This window comes from Kwoniella europaea, chromosome 1 (genome assembly GCF_036810445.1).
Source record: "Kwoniella europaea PYCC6329 chromosome 1, complete sequence".
NCBI classification, from domain to species: domain Eukaryota; kingdom Fungi; phylum Basidiomycota; class Tremellomycetes; order Tremellales; family Cryptococcaceae; genus Kwoniella; species Kwoniella europaea.
The window spans coordinates 8816016-8828581 of record NC_089487.1 but is presented as its reverse complement, the minus strand read 5'-3'; the positions used below and the strand labels follow the sequence as shown (position 1 = coordinate 8828581).

The 12566-nt window shown below is 43.5% G+C and overlaps 5 protein-coding genes across 5 annotated transcripts; 4 read left to right on the top strand and 1 right to left on the bottom strand.

Moving 5' to 3' along the window:
• Positions 1-155: 155 nt before the first annotated feature.
• On the top strand, positions 156-1172 carry V865_003360 (uncharacterized protein; the record flags this gene model as incomplete). The annotated part of the gene is made up of 4 exons (XM_066227157.1): positions 156-164; positions 236-736; positions 845-977; positions 1099-1172. The coding sequence occupies 4 exons, from the start codon at positions 156-158 to the stop codon at positions 1170-1172; spliced, it is 717 nt and encodes a 238-aa protein (XP_066083254.1).
• An 838-nt stretch (positions 1173-2010) lies between these two features.
• Positions 2011-4219, top strand: V865_003359 (uncharacterized protein; the record flags this gene model as incomplete). The annotated part of the gene is made up of 5 exons (XM_066227156.1): positions 2011-2462; positions 2598-3603; positions 3739-3906; positions 3990-4087; positions 4147-4219. 5 exons carry the CDS (start codon positions 2011-2013, stop codon positions 4217-4219), a joined length of 1797 nt encoding a protein of 598 aa, XP_066083253.1.
• A 1009-nt stretch (positions 4220-5228) lies between these two features.
• Positions 5229-8276, top strand: V865_003358 (uncharacterized protein; the record flags this gene model as incomplete). Its single annotated transcript, XM_066227155.1, has 8 exons — positions 5229-5398; positions 5482-6242; positions 6304-6805; positions 6871-6987; positions 7038-7217; positions 7276-7396; positions 7460-7792; positions 7860-8276. The coding sequence occupies 8 exons, from the start codon at positions 5229-5231 to the stop codon at positions 8274-8276; spliced, it is 2601 nt and encodes an 866-aa protein (XP_066083252.1).
• An 817-nt stretch (positions 8277-9093) lies between these two features.
• On the top strand, positions 9094-9711 carry V865_003357 (uncharacterized protein; the record flags this gene model as incomplete). The annotated part of the gene is made up of 1 exon (XM_066227154.1): positions 9094-9711. One exon carries the CDS (start codon positions 9094-9096, stop codon positions 9709-9711), a length of 618 nt encoding a protein of 205 aa, XP_066083251.1.
• A 622-nt stretch (positions 9712-10333) lies between these two features.
• V865_003356 (uncharacterized protein) lies at positions 10334-12258 on the bottom strand (the record flags this gene model as incomplete). The annotated part of the gene is made up of 7 exons (XM_066227153.1): positions 10334-10937; positions 11024-11107; positions 11174-11371; positions 11444-11562; positions 11631-11658; positions 11725-11843; positions 11983-12258. 7 exons carry the CDS (start codon positions 12256-12258, stop codon positions 10334-10336), a joined length of 1428 nt encoding a protein of 475 aa, XP_066083250.1.
• Positions 12259-12566: the final 308 nt, after the last annotated feature.

The window sequence follows — 12566 nt, the reverse complement described above, 5'->3', positions numbered from 1 at the left end:
GACTCACCGTGGGAAAGTACTAGATCTCACTGTCTTTTGGGTGGCAAGCCAAGTGTCTTCGAATCGAATACAAAGCAAAGCAAACCAAATGAATTGGAATTCCGGATGATCATCTCCTCTTCATATAACACCCAGACGTACTATCCCGCTGAACGATGTCCTGGGTAAGCTTTATGTTTCTCTGAGTTGCTCAATTTAAGAGACATTCAGCTTACCTCCTTTTTATATCTCGTAGCTTGTCCCCTCTCTGCCCACCTGGGCTCGAGCCACCCCAGCTTCAACTTCGACCTCTAATCCCCCTTCTAACAATGAGCAAGAAGAAGAAGATATAGATGCACCACCACCTTTTCCACTCCTCAATTCACACCAGAGATCCTCCGCTCCAGTTTCAGCTCCATCATTCTCAGTAGCTCCTCCATCACCTAAGAAAGCTACAAATGACGATGACGAACCTCCGTCCGATCTGAATATAGCTATATCCGATTCACCCCTGGGTAACATGGCTCCTCCCCCTTCTACAGTCAAAAAGCCGAATTTTGGTATACAGAAAGGTGGACAGGACTCTTCTGCTGTCGAAGACATGGCGAAGAAGACACAGATGAAGACGAAGAAGAGGTCGAAGGTGGCTTTGACTCCTGGGCATAGTGCGTTGGATTGGGCTAGGTTGACGAGTAGCGGGGAGGATTTGAGAGGTGTACAGGGGCTTCAGAGAGTTACGCTGGCCGAGTTGAAAGAGGTTAGTGATAATCTCAAATCACTAGAAATCTTTTGAATCACAACAATCTGTCTGGTGAAGAGTCGCTGTCTGGTGAAGAGTCGTTGTGCTGATCACCAATGTACATAGCACAATACACCTGACGATGCATGGTCAGTATTTAACGGGATGGTATATAACATCACACCGTATCTGCCTTTTCATCCGGGTGGTGAAGATGAATTAATGCGAGTGGCAGGAAGGGACGGTACGAAGTTGTTTAGTAAGTATAAACAGTCTCTTCGTGTACCCAGTCAAAAGCTATAAAATCTGTGCAAACAAAGCTCTCATTCCAAAACGACGACACATACTGAGGATCGCTAATATATCTCTTTCACCTGTAGTGCTCACTCATTCTTGGGTAAATCTCGATTTCATGCTGAAAGAATGTATGGTCGGTGTGTTAGTAAGGGGTTGAGTCAGTTGTACATTCATCCCGATAGCGGATTTAGATAATAGAATATAGAGACTACCATTCATTGGAACATCCGTTCAAGGTATCATAAGATCTGTCATACATAGGCAGTGTAACGTCTAGAATGTATTATTTAATGATATTATTGACTATCGTCCCCTTATTTATAAATTGGCCAGCGAAATGTCCAAATTCATCCCGCGCTTGACTAAGTACACTGGAATCGATCATTTAGCTCAGAGTATCCTCGCATAAGCAAATAGCAATTCACTCGCCCGAACTCACTATTCACCCTCTTGCTGGCCCCAGAATATTTTCCCATTGTTCATCCTCGAAATGCGCCGTGATGCAGATCCCACCCTGATTATAAGCTATCGAAACAGGTTGAACCCCATGTTCTCTGAATGATTGCAAAAGCTGCATAAGTTCTGTCATCATTTCATCTTCGGTGATCTCTTCTGCATATTGAGATTCTATGGCGTTGACATTGAAATTGATAATTAGAAGTTGACAGGTCGTTGGTGGATGATCGCGGTCAGGGGGAAGTTGGGGTGGTAGTGATTCTGCTTGTGTTTGTTGCATTTTTGGTTTTTTGTTATCATTCGAGCACTATGTAATGAACATGATAGTCATCCATCATCGAGAAGTTTCAGTGTTACATGCATTTTGTATGCTCACTATATTTTGCATTGATTCGATGTCTCGCTTGTTGCGCATCAAATCCGAAGATCAGAGCGTGCCTGCTTTTCTGACTCTTTATATTTCTGATATACGCTTGCTTCATCACACCTCGTACATCCTCATCCAATAGTCATGACCGTGCAACAGTCATAAACCAGAGATGGACGACCCTTCCAACCCCTTCCATGTCCCCTTTCCCGCTTCATCCTCATCCTCCGCAGCTCCTCCCCCTCTAAGACCTAAAAACCAATTACTCAGCAAAATCGGTCAACCCTCAAGCTCATCCCCCCGTACGGAACTCAACAACCGTAAGCGATTCGGGGGGCTGTTCGCAAGTTTTGGATTAGGCAATGGTACTGGATCACCCCTCAGAGCCCCACTCGGTACACCTATTAGATCAGGAAGAACTCATGAAAGGTTCCAGCCGGGTGACGATGAGCAGGAAGACTCCGCTAGACAAGGAGTGGTGGGAGATGTATGGAGTTTCGCAGAGAGAATGAAAGAGTTGACGTTGACTGTTGGAAGTCCCGCCAGAAGTAAAGATAAGGAGAAGGCTCCGGAGGATACAGATGAATGGGATGGGAAGGGTTTGATGGGATTACCTGATGAGATGTGAGTACACATCATACTTCCTCCTTTTGATGTCTCTCCGAATTACAATCAAAAGATATCTTACGAATAACCTCTTCAATATGGTCATTCTTATCCGCGAATTCGGGTCCTTACTTACCTTTTCCCGTCTCTTAGTCTTCTTCATATCCTACTTCAACTTCCTCCCACCCTCTCTCAACTCCACTCCATTTCCCAGATCTCAACTCGATTCTACGACCTCTCCCGCACACCTGTACTATGGTTGCGGATATTCCACCAAGCGGGATTCGAGCTCAACGAACATGCTCAGAAAAATGGAGTAGCAGTGGAATATCCTCCAGAGGGACATTGGAGTGGTACGGAATGGATACAACCCGGATCTCAATCCGGAGGAAATCCGGATGATCCGAGTTCAAACGAATCATATAATGTGGTCACAAGTGAAGAAGAAGAAGAAGATCTTGTAAAAGATAACTATAGTATAGCAATACATTATCCTACTCTTATTCAATCCCGATACAATCTCCAACGACTCATCCTCGACTCCGATCACCTACCTAACCCCACGATATTACAAGGACATAAGGATGTAGTCTACTGTCTGGCCCGATGGGGAAACTACCTATTTACAGGATCAAGAGATAGATCAATAAGATTGTACGATCTATCTACTGGAGAATGTATATGGACAGAAAATGATGCTCATGAACGGAGTGTATTATGTTTGGATCTCGACATCGACGAAGATGGAAAAGGGACTTTGGTATCTGGTTCTTCAGATATGGCGATTGGTATATACACTATAGACCTCCCACCACCCTCATCATGTTTTACTTCGTCATCTTCATCGTCTCTAGACGTGGGGAAAAGGGTGAATACTATGCGATGTGACAGTTCGATATTGTCAATTGGACTTACACCTCGATATATAGTATCTGCCAATAAAGATACCAAGATCCACATATATGATAGAAAGACTTATGAACTGGTAAAAACACTGGAAGGACATACCCAACCTATCAATTCGATATCGCTCTCGTCGAGAAAGGATAAATTGGTATCGGGAAGTGGAGATGGATCTTGGAAGATATGGGATATAGCTACAGGACTTGTAGAGAGTGAGGGAGGAGGAGGGAGAGGTGTAGCTTGTGTTGAATGGAATGTGAGTTGAGGATATCAATACTAAATCATTCGTGGAATAGGATGTAACGCCCGCTGGCATGCCTTCTCCTTCTTCTTCTTCGTTGCGGGATCAAGGATCATATTGGCACCAATACTGACTTGGTAGGTGAAATAGCACTATCACATCGTTACAGGAGATGGAGATAATCTAGTAAAATTGTATTCATCTTCGACTGGCCAGTTGATCAGTACCTTACAAGATCACACGGATTTAGTGAGAAGTGTTACTGTAAGTAAGAGTGCCGGTGTAATAGTCAGTGCAAGTTACGACAAGTCCATAAGAGTAAGTAATCTAAATCCAGCTCCTTATATAACTTGTTGACTAGTGATGGTAAGTTCGAAGCTGATAGTACATCAAATTTGTAGATATGGGATATCAAGACTGGTAAATTGATAAAGATCATTAATGAAGATAGATCAAGTTTGGTATTTGATCTGAAAATGATATCTAACAAGATTATAGCGTGAGTTTCTCCCTTCAAAGAAAGAAACATTAATGTAGCTGATTGAGGTAAGGTGATAGTGCAAGACAAGATGGGACGATACATGTTTTCGCTTTTGGTGATCATTTACCTTATGTCGATTTATTCGCTTGATGCTGTACTATAGATAGCTGGATCATGTCCACGGAACATCTTTCGTTTCGATGATTAGATTGATAACGCTTCAGATTTCTTGTCAAGATGCTGTCCATACGATTACCTAACTTTCCTGTACAAACCTATATACATACTCCTTGGTGACTGATTTGTTGATACTTGACTCTATCGATCGATCCATGTATCATCGTTATAGAATTCGTTCGATCACATACCATTGATGTTTTTCTTTTCTGGTAAAGCAATCCCATCACGTAAAATGAGTGATCATTCCGAGCCAAGAAGGGAGAAGATCGTCATTTTGTTCTGTGTACAGAGTACTCGTAGATAGATCTCTTCCTGGTCAATTATATGCTACGACTAAGGGTTCACATGCAAGATTTAGAATTTCCGAATGCGAACAGGGACGAGTGAAGTGACGAAATGGAATTATCTGACGTCATAGATCCCGGTTCATCTTGTTTAGGCTCAAAACACTCTCACATTTCGAGATAAACAACTGGTGTGGCGCGATCGTCATACCTCCTACCTGACCACCCCTAGTGAGACACAACTGATAATTAGCGCAGTTTTTTTCACCCCCTTTCAGTGTTTGGTCCAAGTTTTCACTACATATAACATACTGCTTTATCACCATTGCGATTCCCTTTCTCATCATCTTTATCATCCTTCATTGAACCAGGTATTGTTCATAGCTAACACAGTTGGATCATCGTGATAGGTGCGTTTCAAAGGCATTCTACCATATTCTCATCCTTATTCGGTTCCGTCCCCTATCCCCATCCTTTGCACTTTTGGTTGAATGATGTCAATGCTGATTTGATGTATGGTATATGTGTGTGATGATCATCCATAATTACGCTTTGGCCTCGATCCTCTTCATCGTCAATCTACCACTCACCCAATACAGCACCATCAACTACTTTCTTACAATCTATCTCAATCTCCATCTCTTCCCTCTATCCGTTGTCTCGTCCATAGCAGCAGACACACACCACCATCCGCCATGTCCGCTACTGGAAAGGACACCACCACAGCTTCCACCTCCTCCTTCGTCACTGCGTTGGTCACCGCTGGTATTACAGTCGGAGCATTGACGGCAGTATGGTTGATACTCCATAATCGACAAAAGCTCAAGAGGGTCTTCCAACCTAGATCATTACTGGCTCCCGATGCGTGAGTATTTTCTTCCCTCCTTTTTTCGATCTAACCTGATCTGATCCAATCATCATACTAATGAATATTATTGGACGGTACAGCAAAAGACCACCTGTACTTCCATCAGGTATTTTTGGGTACTGGAAAACAATTTTAATCAGTACTCCCGATACCGATCTGATCGTGTCCAATGGTCCCGATGCCTACTTCTTTATCCGATTCATCAAGGTCTTCGGTCTCAAGATGTTATTACCTTACGTCCTCTTAACTTTCGTCGTTTGTATTCCCGCTTCAGCTGTCAAACCCAACAACCAGTTGGAAGGATTGAACTTGTTATCCTTCGGTAATGTCCCTGCAAATCATCAAAACCGACACATTGCTCATTTCTTCTGTGCGATCGTCCTCATGGGTTATACATGTTGGTTGATCTGGCAAGAGTACAACCACTTCGTCCAAATCAGACAAGCATGGTTGACTTCACCTCAACATCTTGCCCTTGCACGAACTCGAACTGTCGCTGTTACCAATGTTCCTGATTCAGTCAACTCTGAATCTGGCATGAAGGAGATCGCATCGATCGTCGCCCGAATCGACTCCACCACTCCAGGCTCATCCGTCCCATCTGCTCACGCTGCTGCTCAACAACCCAGAAAATCAACTGCTACTGAAGGTACCGCTGTCAACCCTTCCAACGACGCTGAAGGAGGTGTCAGACAAGTCTGGTTGACCAGAAAGTGCAAGGACGTCGAGAAGATCTGGCAAGAAAGGGATAAGGAATGTTCAAGATTGGAAGGCGGTGCTGGCAAAGTAATCAAATTGGCTAATAAGAACCAAGCTAAGAAGAAAACCCCCGAGGCTCAAGGTGAGTTCGCGATCACGTCACCAAAGTCAAGCATACGCTGATGATGGGATATTTTGTCTAGGTCAATACGATGCTGAACGATCTTCTGGTGATATCATTGACCGATACGTCTTGTCTAAGAAACGACCTTCATGGAAACAAGGTCCATTAGGATTAATCGGTCAAAAACAAGACTTAGAAACTTCGCCATTATATATTGCTGAACGAAATGCCAAATTGTCCGATCTCAGAAAGACTATCGATGATTTACCTCAAGGAAATACCGTGTTCATCAGATTCGCCTCTCAACATGAGGCTCATGCTTTCGCCAGATTAGTAGCCGAGACTGACAAATCCAACAAACTCATGGAAGCGGGTGTGGAAGTTGTTCCTGAAGATGTCGAATGGTCCAATATCTCTATGAACCCTTATCAACGAAAGATCCGAAAGATCATCTCATGGGCTTTGACCATCGGACTAATCATCGTTTGGGCTATCCCGGTTGCGTTCGTTGGTATCGTTTCGAATATCGATGCTTTGTGTCAGAACACTGCTTGGTTGGCTTGGATCTGTAACAATGGACCGTAAGTCCAGCTTGATATCACCAATAGAGTCCAATCACAAGCTGATGACCGTGTTGTCATCCCAGTGTCGTCAAGGGTATCGTGAAGGGTGTCCTTCCTCCCGTCTTATTGGCCGTCCTGTTCATGCTCTTACCTATCGTATTGCGACTCTTGGTCAAGCTTCAAGGTGAAGTCAGGAAGACGTAAGTGCCCCTGTCCTGCCACTGCATCTTTTATGCTGATTTTCTCATAGTGATATCGAACTCAAGCTTTTCTCACGATTCTGGTTGTTCCAAGTCATTCACGGTTTCTTAATCGTCACTCTTGCTGCTGGTTTGATCACTGCCCTATCAGACATTGGAAATACTGTTGGTCAATTGCCCACTCTCTTGGCCGAGAAACTACCTACTGCTTCTATCTTCTTCCTTACCTTGTAAGTCATTTCAGACGAGGTACATATAATATCTTTGCTAATCACGTTCATCGCACAGCATCCTTACCGCTACATTCTCAGGAGCTGCCAAATCATACTCTCGAGCTGTTCCGTGGGTCATGTACATGCTATCAGGTATTTTGGCTGGAAACACCCCTAGAAAGGTATACATGAAATCTGTGAGTTGCAATGTGTTTGGAAAGGTTGATAGATCGCGAAACTAAAAATCCAGCTGTCCACAGTTCAAGATGGATTCTTTCACCTGGGCTACCACTTTCCCACCTACATGTTTGTTGATCTGTATCACCATCGTCTACACGGTGATTCAACCGATTATCACTCTCCTCGCTCTGGTAGCTTTCTGTCTACTCTACGGAGCCTACAAATACCTCTTACATTGGTGTGCCGATCAACCTGATTACTCTGAGACTGGTGGTATGTTCTACATCAAAGCTTTGAGAACCGTCTTTGTTTCTTTGTACCTCGAAGGTATCTGTTTGGCTGGTTTATTCTTCTTATCCTCCGACGAGAACGGTAATCGAGCGAAGAGTGGTTTGGGTTGTGGTGCCGTTATGGTGAGTCGAGGTTATCGTCCTGAAAGAAGGTATAACTACATGTGTTCTGATCGTGACAATGATGTAGGTCGCCGTAATCGTCGCCATCGCATTATTCCAATTCTACATCGACTGGTTCAGATTCAAGAAACCTTATCTCTACTACGTTCATTCCACCACCACTCACTCCAAATCATTAGGTATCGATCCTAAAGTCGGTGTCACCCAAACTACCTCTGACGAAGAGGTGAACAATGCCGGTCCCCAATACGGCAACACCTCTGGATTCCATTATCGAGCATTTGACCATCCTGCTTTGTGGAAGAAACAACCTGTTATCTGGATTACCAATGATCCTTTGGGTATTGGTAACTATCTTGCGGAGAAGTTTAACGGTAAGAACGTCGAGGCTTCGACTGAGTTCACGTCGATGGATGAGAAGCAAAAGGTCCAAGTTGAGAGAGGACCACCGGATGAGGCGTGGTATGGTGGATTCTCATCTTAAATTCACATCTCTAGGATTAGGATAACAAATATATATACACGTTCCTCGATAATTCCAACTTTACTTTAACTTTCTAAATTCTCTGATGAATTTAATCAATTATGAGAAACCTTTTTCGATCTTCTTGTAATACCTTATATTTATCGGATTTTCTTTCAACTATACACGGATCTCTGAACAACATATAATCTTATATATAACATGATAGCTTAATAACGAATTATCCACTTCGATTCTTGCAGTCTCTCTGCCTTGACGTCGATACCACGATCGCCAGTCAGGTGATCCAGCTTTTGTTCGGATGAGATTCATCGCTATGCCTCATCCTGCTTCCTGAGTCCAGGTCTAGATCAACCAGACCAAAGTAAGTGATTTCATCATGGAGAATGTGATATCATGAATAAGCGACTCGCTTGCAGTCCTTTGTCAGAACACCATCAATAGTTGAGCCATTCTCAACATTGATAGGAAAAACGAAGCATTGTCTTCGAATGAGTCATCTGAGAGGATAGGAAGAAAGAAGCTGTCAATCCGCCATGGCCGGCGATGCTAGACAAGTCTTCTACATGGTCCAGATTTTGCCCAACCGTTGTTATACGACTGATCATGGTTCCTTAACTTACATCTTCTCAGATTGACGTCAGTCAGCCGTTTGTAAGGTATATAAACACCCGTCTCAGACATCTCAACTCATCTCGACTTCACCGCCTTTCACACCTGTCCACTCCAAGCCAACAGAACTCACAACTGATTATCATATCGCTGCTTTTCATTGTACTCGTAATCATTAATTTCGAATACATACACTACACTCATCATGTCAGCGTCAACGGAAGGTCAATCAAACGCACTTAACACCGCTCCTCCTACATACGACATCGTCACCTCGCCTCAAACCAAATACCAAGTAACCATACTTGACGAACATAGTCGATCTGGGATTTTCTCAAAGATGGGCTCTTATACTGACACTGACACTGGTTCTGGCACTGGTTCTGGTCGAATAGCCAGTGCATCCCATTTGTACTCTCGAGATGGGTCAGATCCACATAAACCAGATCAATACATACAATTAACCAAGGTATCTGATGTCCGTCCAGTCGAAGTAAAAGTGGTCGAGGAAACTCAACCCCCCAACGAAGATCAACCTACTGACAGTGATAGGAGAAGTCATAGGATCATAAGGGGTAGCAAAAATCGGATTGACGTCGTTATACCATTCAATCTCCACCCTGCAAGTGACATTATGAATGCGGATGGAGAAGGAGAAGGAGATCGATCGAGGGGGTCATCAATCTTTGATAGTTTCACATTGACAGGATTTACCAGTTCCATCAAAGACGTTCAAGAGCTAGACGAATGGAAAGATTTGACCTTATCACAAATCATAATATGGCCAATAGTGAAGTGGTCCCTCTGGTATTGGGGGATATGATGACCGGCGTGAAAATCACTGGGTTGAACTTGGATCTTTATAAGGGAGAGGAGAAAATTAAGAGTTTGGATAATTTGGATGGGACGGTTAATGGGATGACATTCTTCTGTGGGATGATCTCTGAAGGATCTGTTGATCAGATGATTGGCGAGACCGAAGGAGGTAATGGCAAGATTCCGACTGAGGCCACTCAAGATGATCATGATGGGATTACGAGGGATTTAGACAGATTGTCTGTCTCACAGTGAAGACGATAGCAGTTTCGCTGAACTGATTAATGCTGATGCTTTCAGCAGAGAGGTCAGTCTATGTTGTCGATGTTTATAACTTTCCTTGTGTGTCAATAAAGATTGTGGTGGATATCGTAATTTGATTGATGAACGTTGAGAAAGAAGGAACCCCACACACACACAAAAAATAAAATATACAATTAAAAAAAAAAGAAAAAAACAAACGGAATAAAAGGTTTCAATCAGAGTTAACCATGCGTCGTGCTTCTTGTACCCTGTGGATATGCATTATCATACCATGTGTAGCATGTTGATCCTCCTACATTTTTTCCGACTAACCAATGAGTGGAGATGTTAATCACGACAAGACGAGATTATTACCCTATCCACCTTTACTCATTCCTTCTCCAACTCATTACCCTCCTAGCTTGCGCACTCTTCCTACTTATCCTGTCAACCGTTTCTTTCCCATAAACATCTTCCAGACTCTTCCCTTCTTTCCATATCAATTCCTGATGCCGCTTATTCTCCTTAGGACCCATGACAACCAAATTATCTACATCCAACGGTTTGTGATTATCCCACCTTATCACAGATGGTTTAGATAATATCTCATAAGGAGGGATAGATGATCGTCCCGAATATAAATCATCAAATACGAATCCGATATCATCAGAATTGATAGGTATTCTCTCCATTTCCCTCAATCCTCTTAGATCTTTCTCGAACTTCATTAGGCTTTTTTCCAAAGATTGATATAGTTTTTTACGATTCTTGATTTCGGCGTAATCTTCTAGTGTCTTTCCTGCTAGGTCGAGTAGAATGTACGTAGCGATGTTCAATCCGAATATAGCTGGTAAGGGACCGAGAACGGGGAGGATACGGACTCTGAAATCATCGAATGCCTGGAGCTCTTTGACGGCACCTCGTTGGAACTCCTCTTCGGGGAGGGGGAGGAGCTTGATCTCTGACGGGACTTCGGTAGAATAGACGACGCTGAAATAGAGCCCAAAGTTAGTGATAAGACGAAAAGAAAGCGTTGCTGTGATGAGAATGAACGTGGAGAGGGAAAGTATACTTACGGAATACCACCGGGTATACCATTAATTCTCAGTTTCCTCCTTACCGATCTAGCCAAAGGATCTTCGTATGTGTTTGATATATCGCTAATCGAAGATAATCGTCAGCCCAATAAGACTGACTATATGAGATGGTTTAGACATGATGCTTACGCAATTTGAACCCTGGTCGGATCCTGCTTGGCGCCCGCACCCATACTAGCAAACACCTTGATATCATTCTTATGACAATGGGTCAACAGATCCGCTTTAGTCTCTAAATTATCTATAGCATCTACCACCCAGTCGGCACCTTCTAACCATTTTTCAGCTTCAGATCCTTTTCGCCATAATCCAACTTGTACGTCGACCCTATAGAAAATTCAAAGGGTATGAGTATCATTTGATCAGGTGAAATTTCATGAAAAGAGGCAGATTACTCACTCGGCCCATGGTGCTACCTTCTTGAAGTATTTCTGCATGGCTATTACTTTCGGTGTACCTACATCTTCGAGCGTGGCACATGCATGTCTATTGAGGGATGAGAGTGTCGTGAGGTCGAACTAATGAATTTGCAAAGTCAGTCGGCCTGCCACTGGTCATATCATGAATACGATAGGTATCAACTTACATCAATAAGCAATAATCGTCCCACACCACTGTGTATGATTATTATATTAGCTGCATGTATGTTGATGTGCGCAGGCCAAGCAGCTCAGACATACCTCCTCAATAACATCAATGCACACCAACTGCCCACTCCTCCACATCCTACCACGACCACATAAGAGTTCCGTACTTTGTCCATCGATTCTTCACCAAGGAAATTGTAATTTCTTGTGAGCTATACCAGGACGCATGATTAGCAATAACCTTGCTCTCTGCCACGAAAGCCCTCCTTATGTCCAAGATAGACAGACGTATCGTTCATCCCTGTCTACCTTAATTCTACGGCTCCTTCTGTTGAGATCTGATACACTCACCTGCTCGCGTATCAACCCCTCGTCAAATTCCCCTTTCTTCCAGCTCCTCTCCTTCTTAATCAGCCTATCAATCTTCTCTTCCGGCGTGCCCAGTCCACTTCCCGCTCTACTCCTCTCCCATTCTTCAACATCTTCCCCGACCTGTTTCTTGAGCTTGGTAGTCCGCTGTTCGCGCCGCAAGGCCTGGTAAGATAGGATGAGGGAGCTGGTCGCGATGGCCGTGGCTGCCGCCGTTAGAAATATGGTCTGACGCGTTGATAGATCTTGTAAAGGCATGGCCGCAGTATATACACTCTATCTATCTATGGTAAATCTAAAACTATACACTCTGTTCGAGTTTGATATCTAGGATGTAAATCTTGTTCGAAAATGAATGACTTGTGTTGTTGCCGTTTGGAAAATCGTCTAATCTATTCGGCAGAAGGGGGATCTGAAAATGATGATGTCATCACTTCTCACCTTGAACCACAAGCAGTGATCGATGAAGTCAGTCACAGCGAAGCAGCGATCCTCCTCTTCCGTGCACTTTTCCATTTATCCTCATATTTCACTCACCTCGGAGAGACCCATCATACTGCACTTGA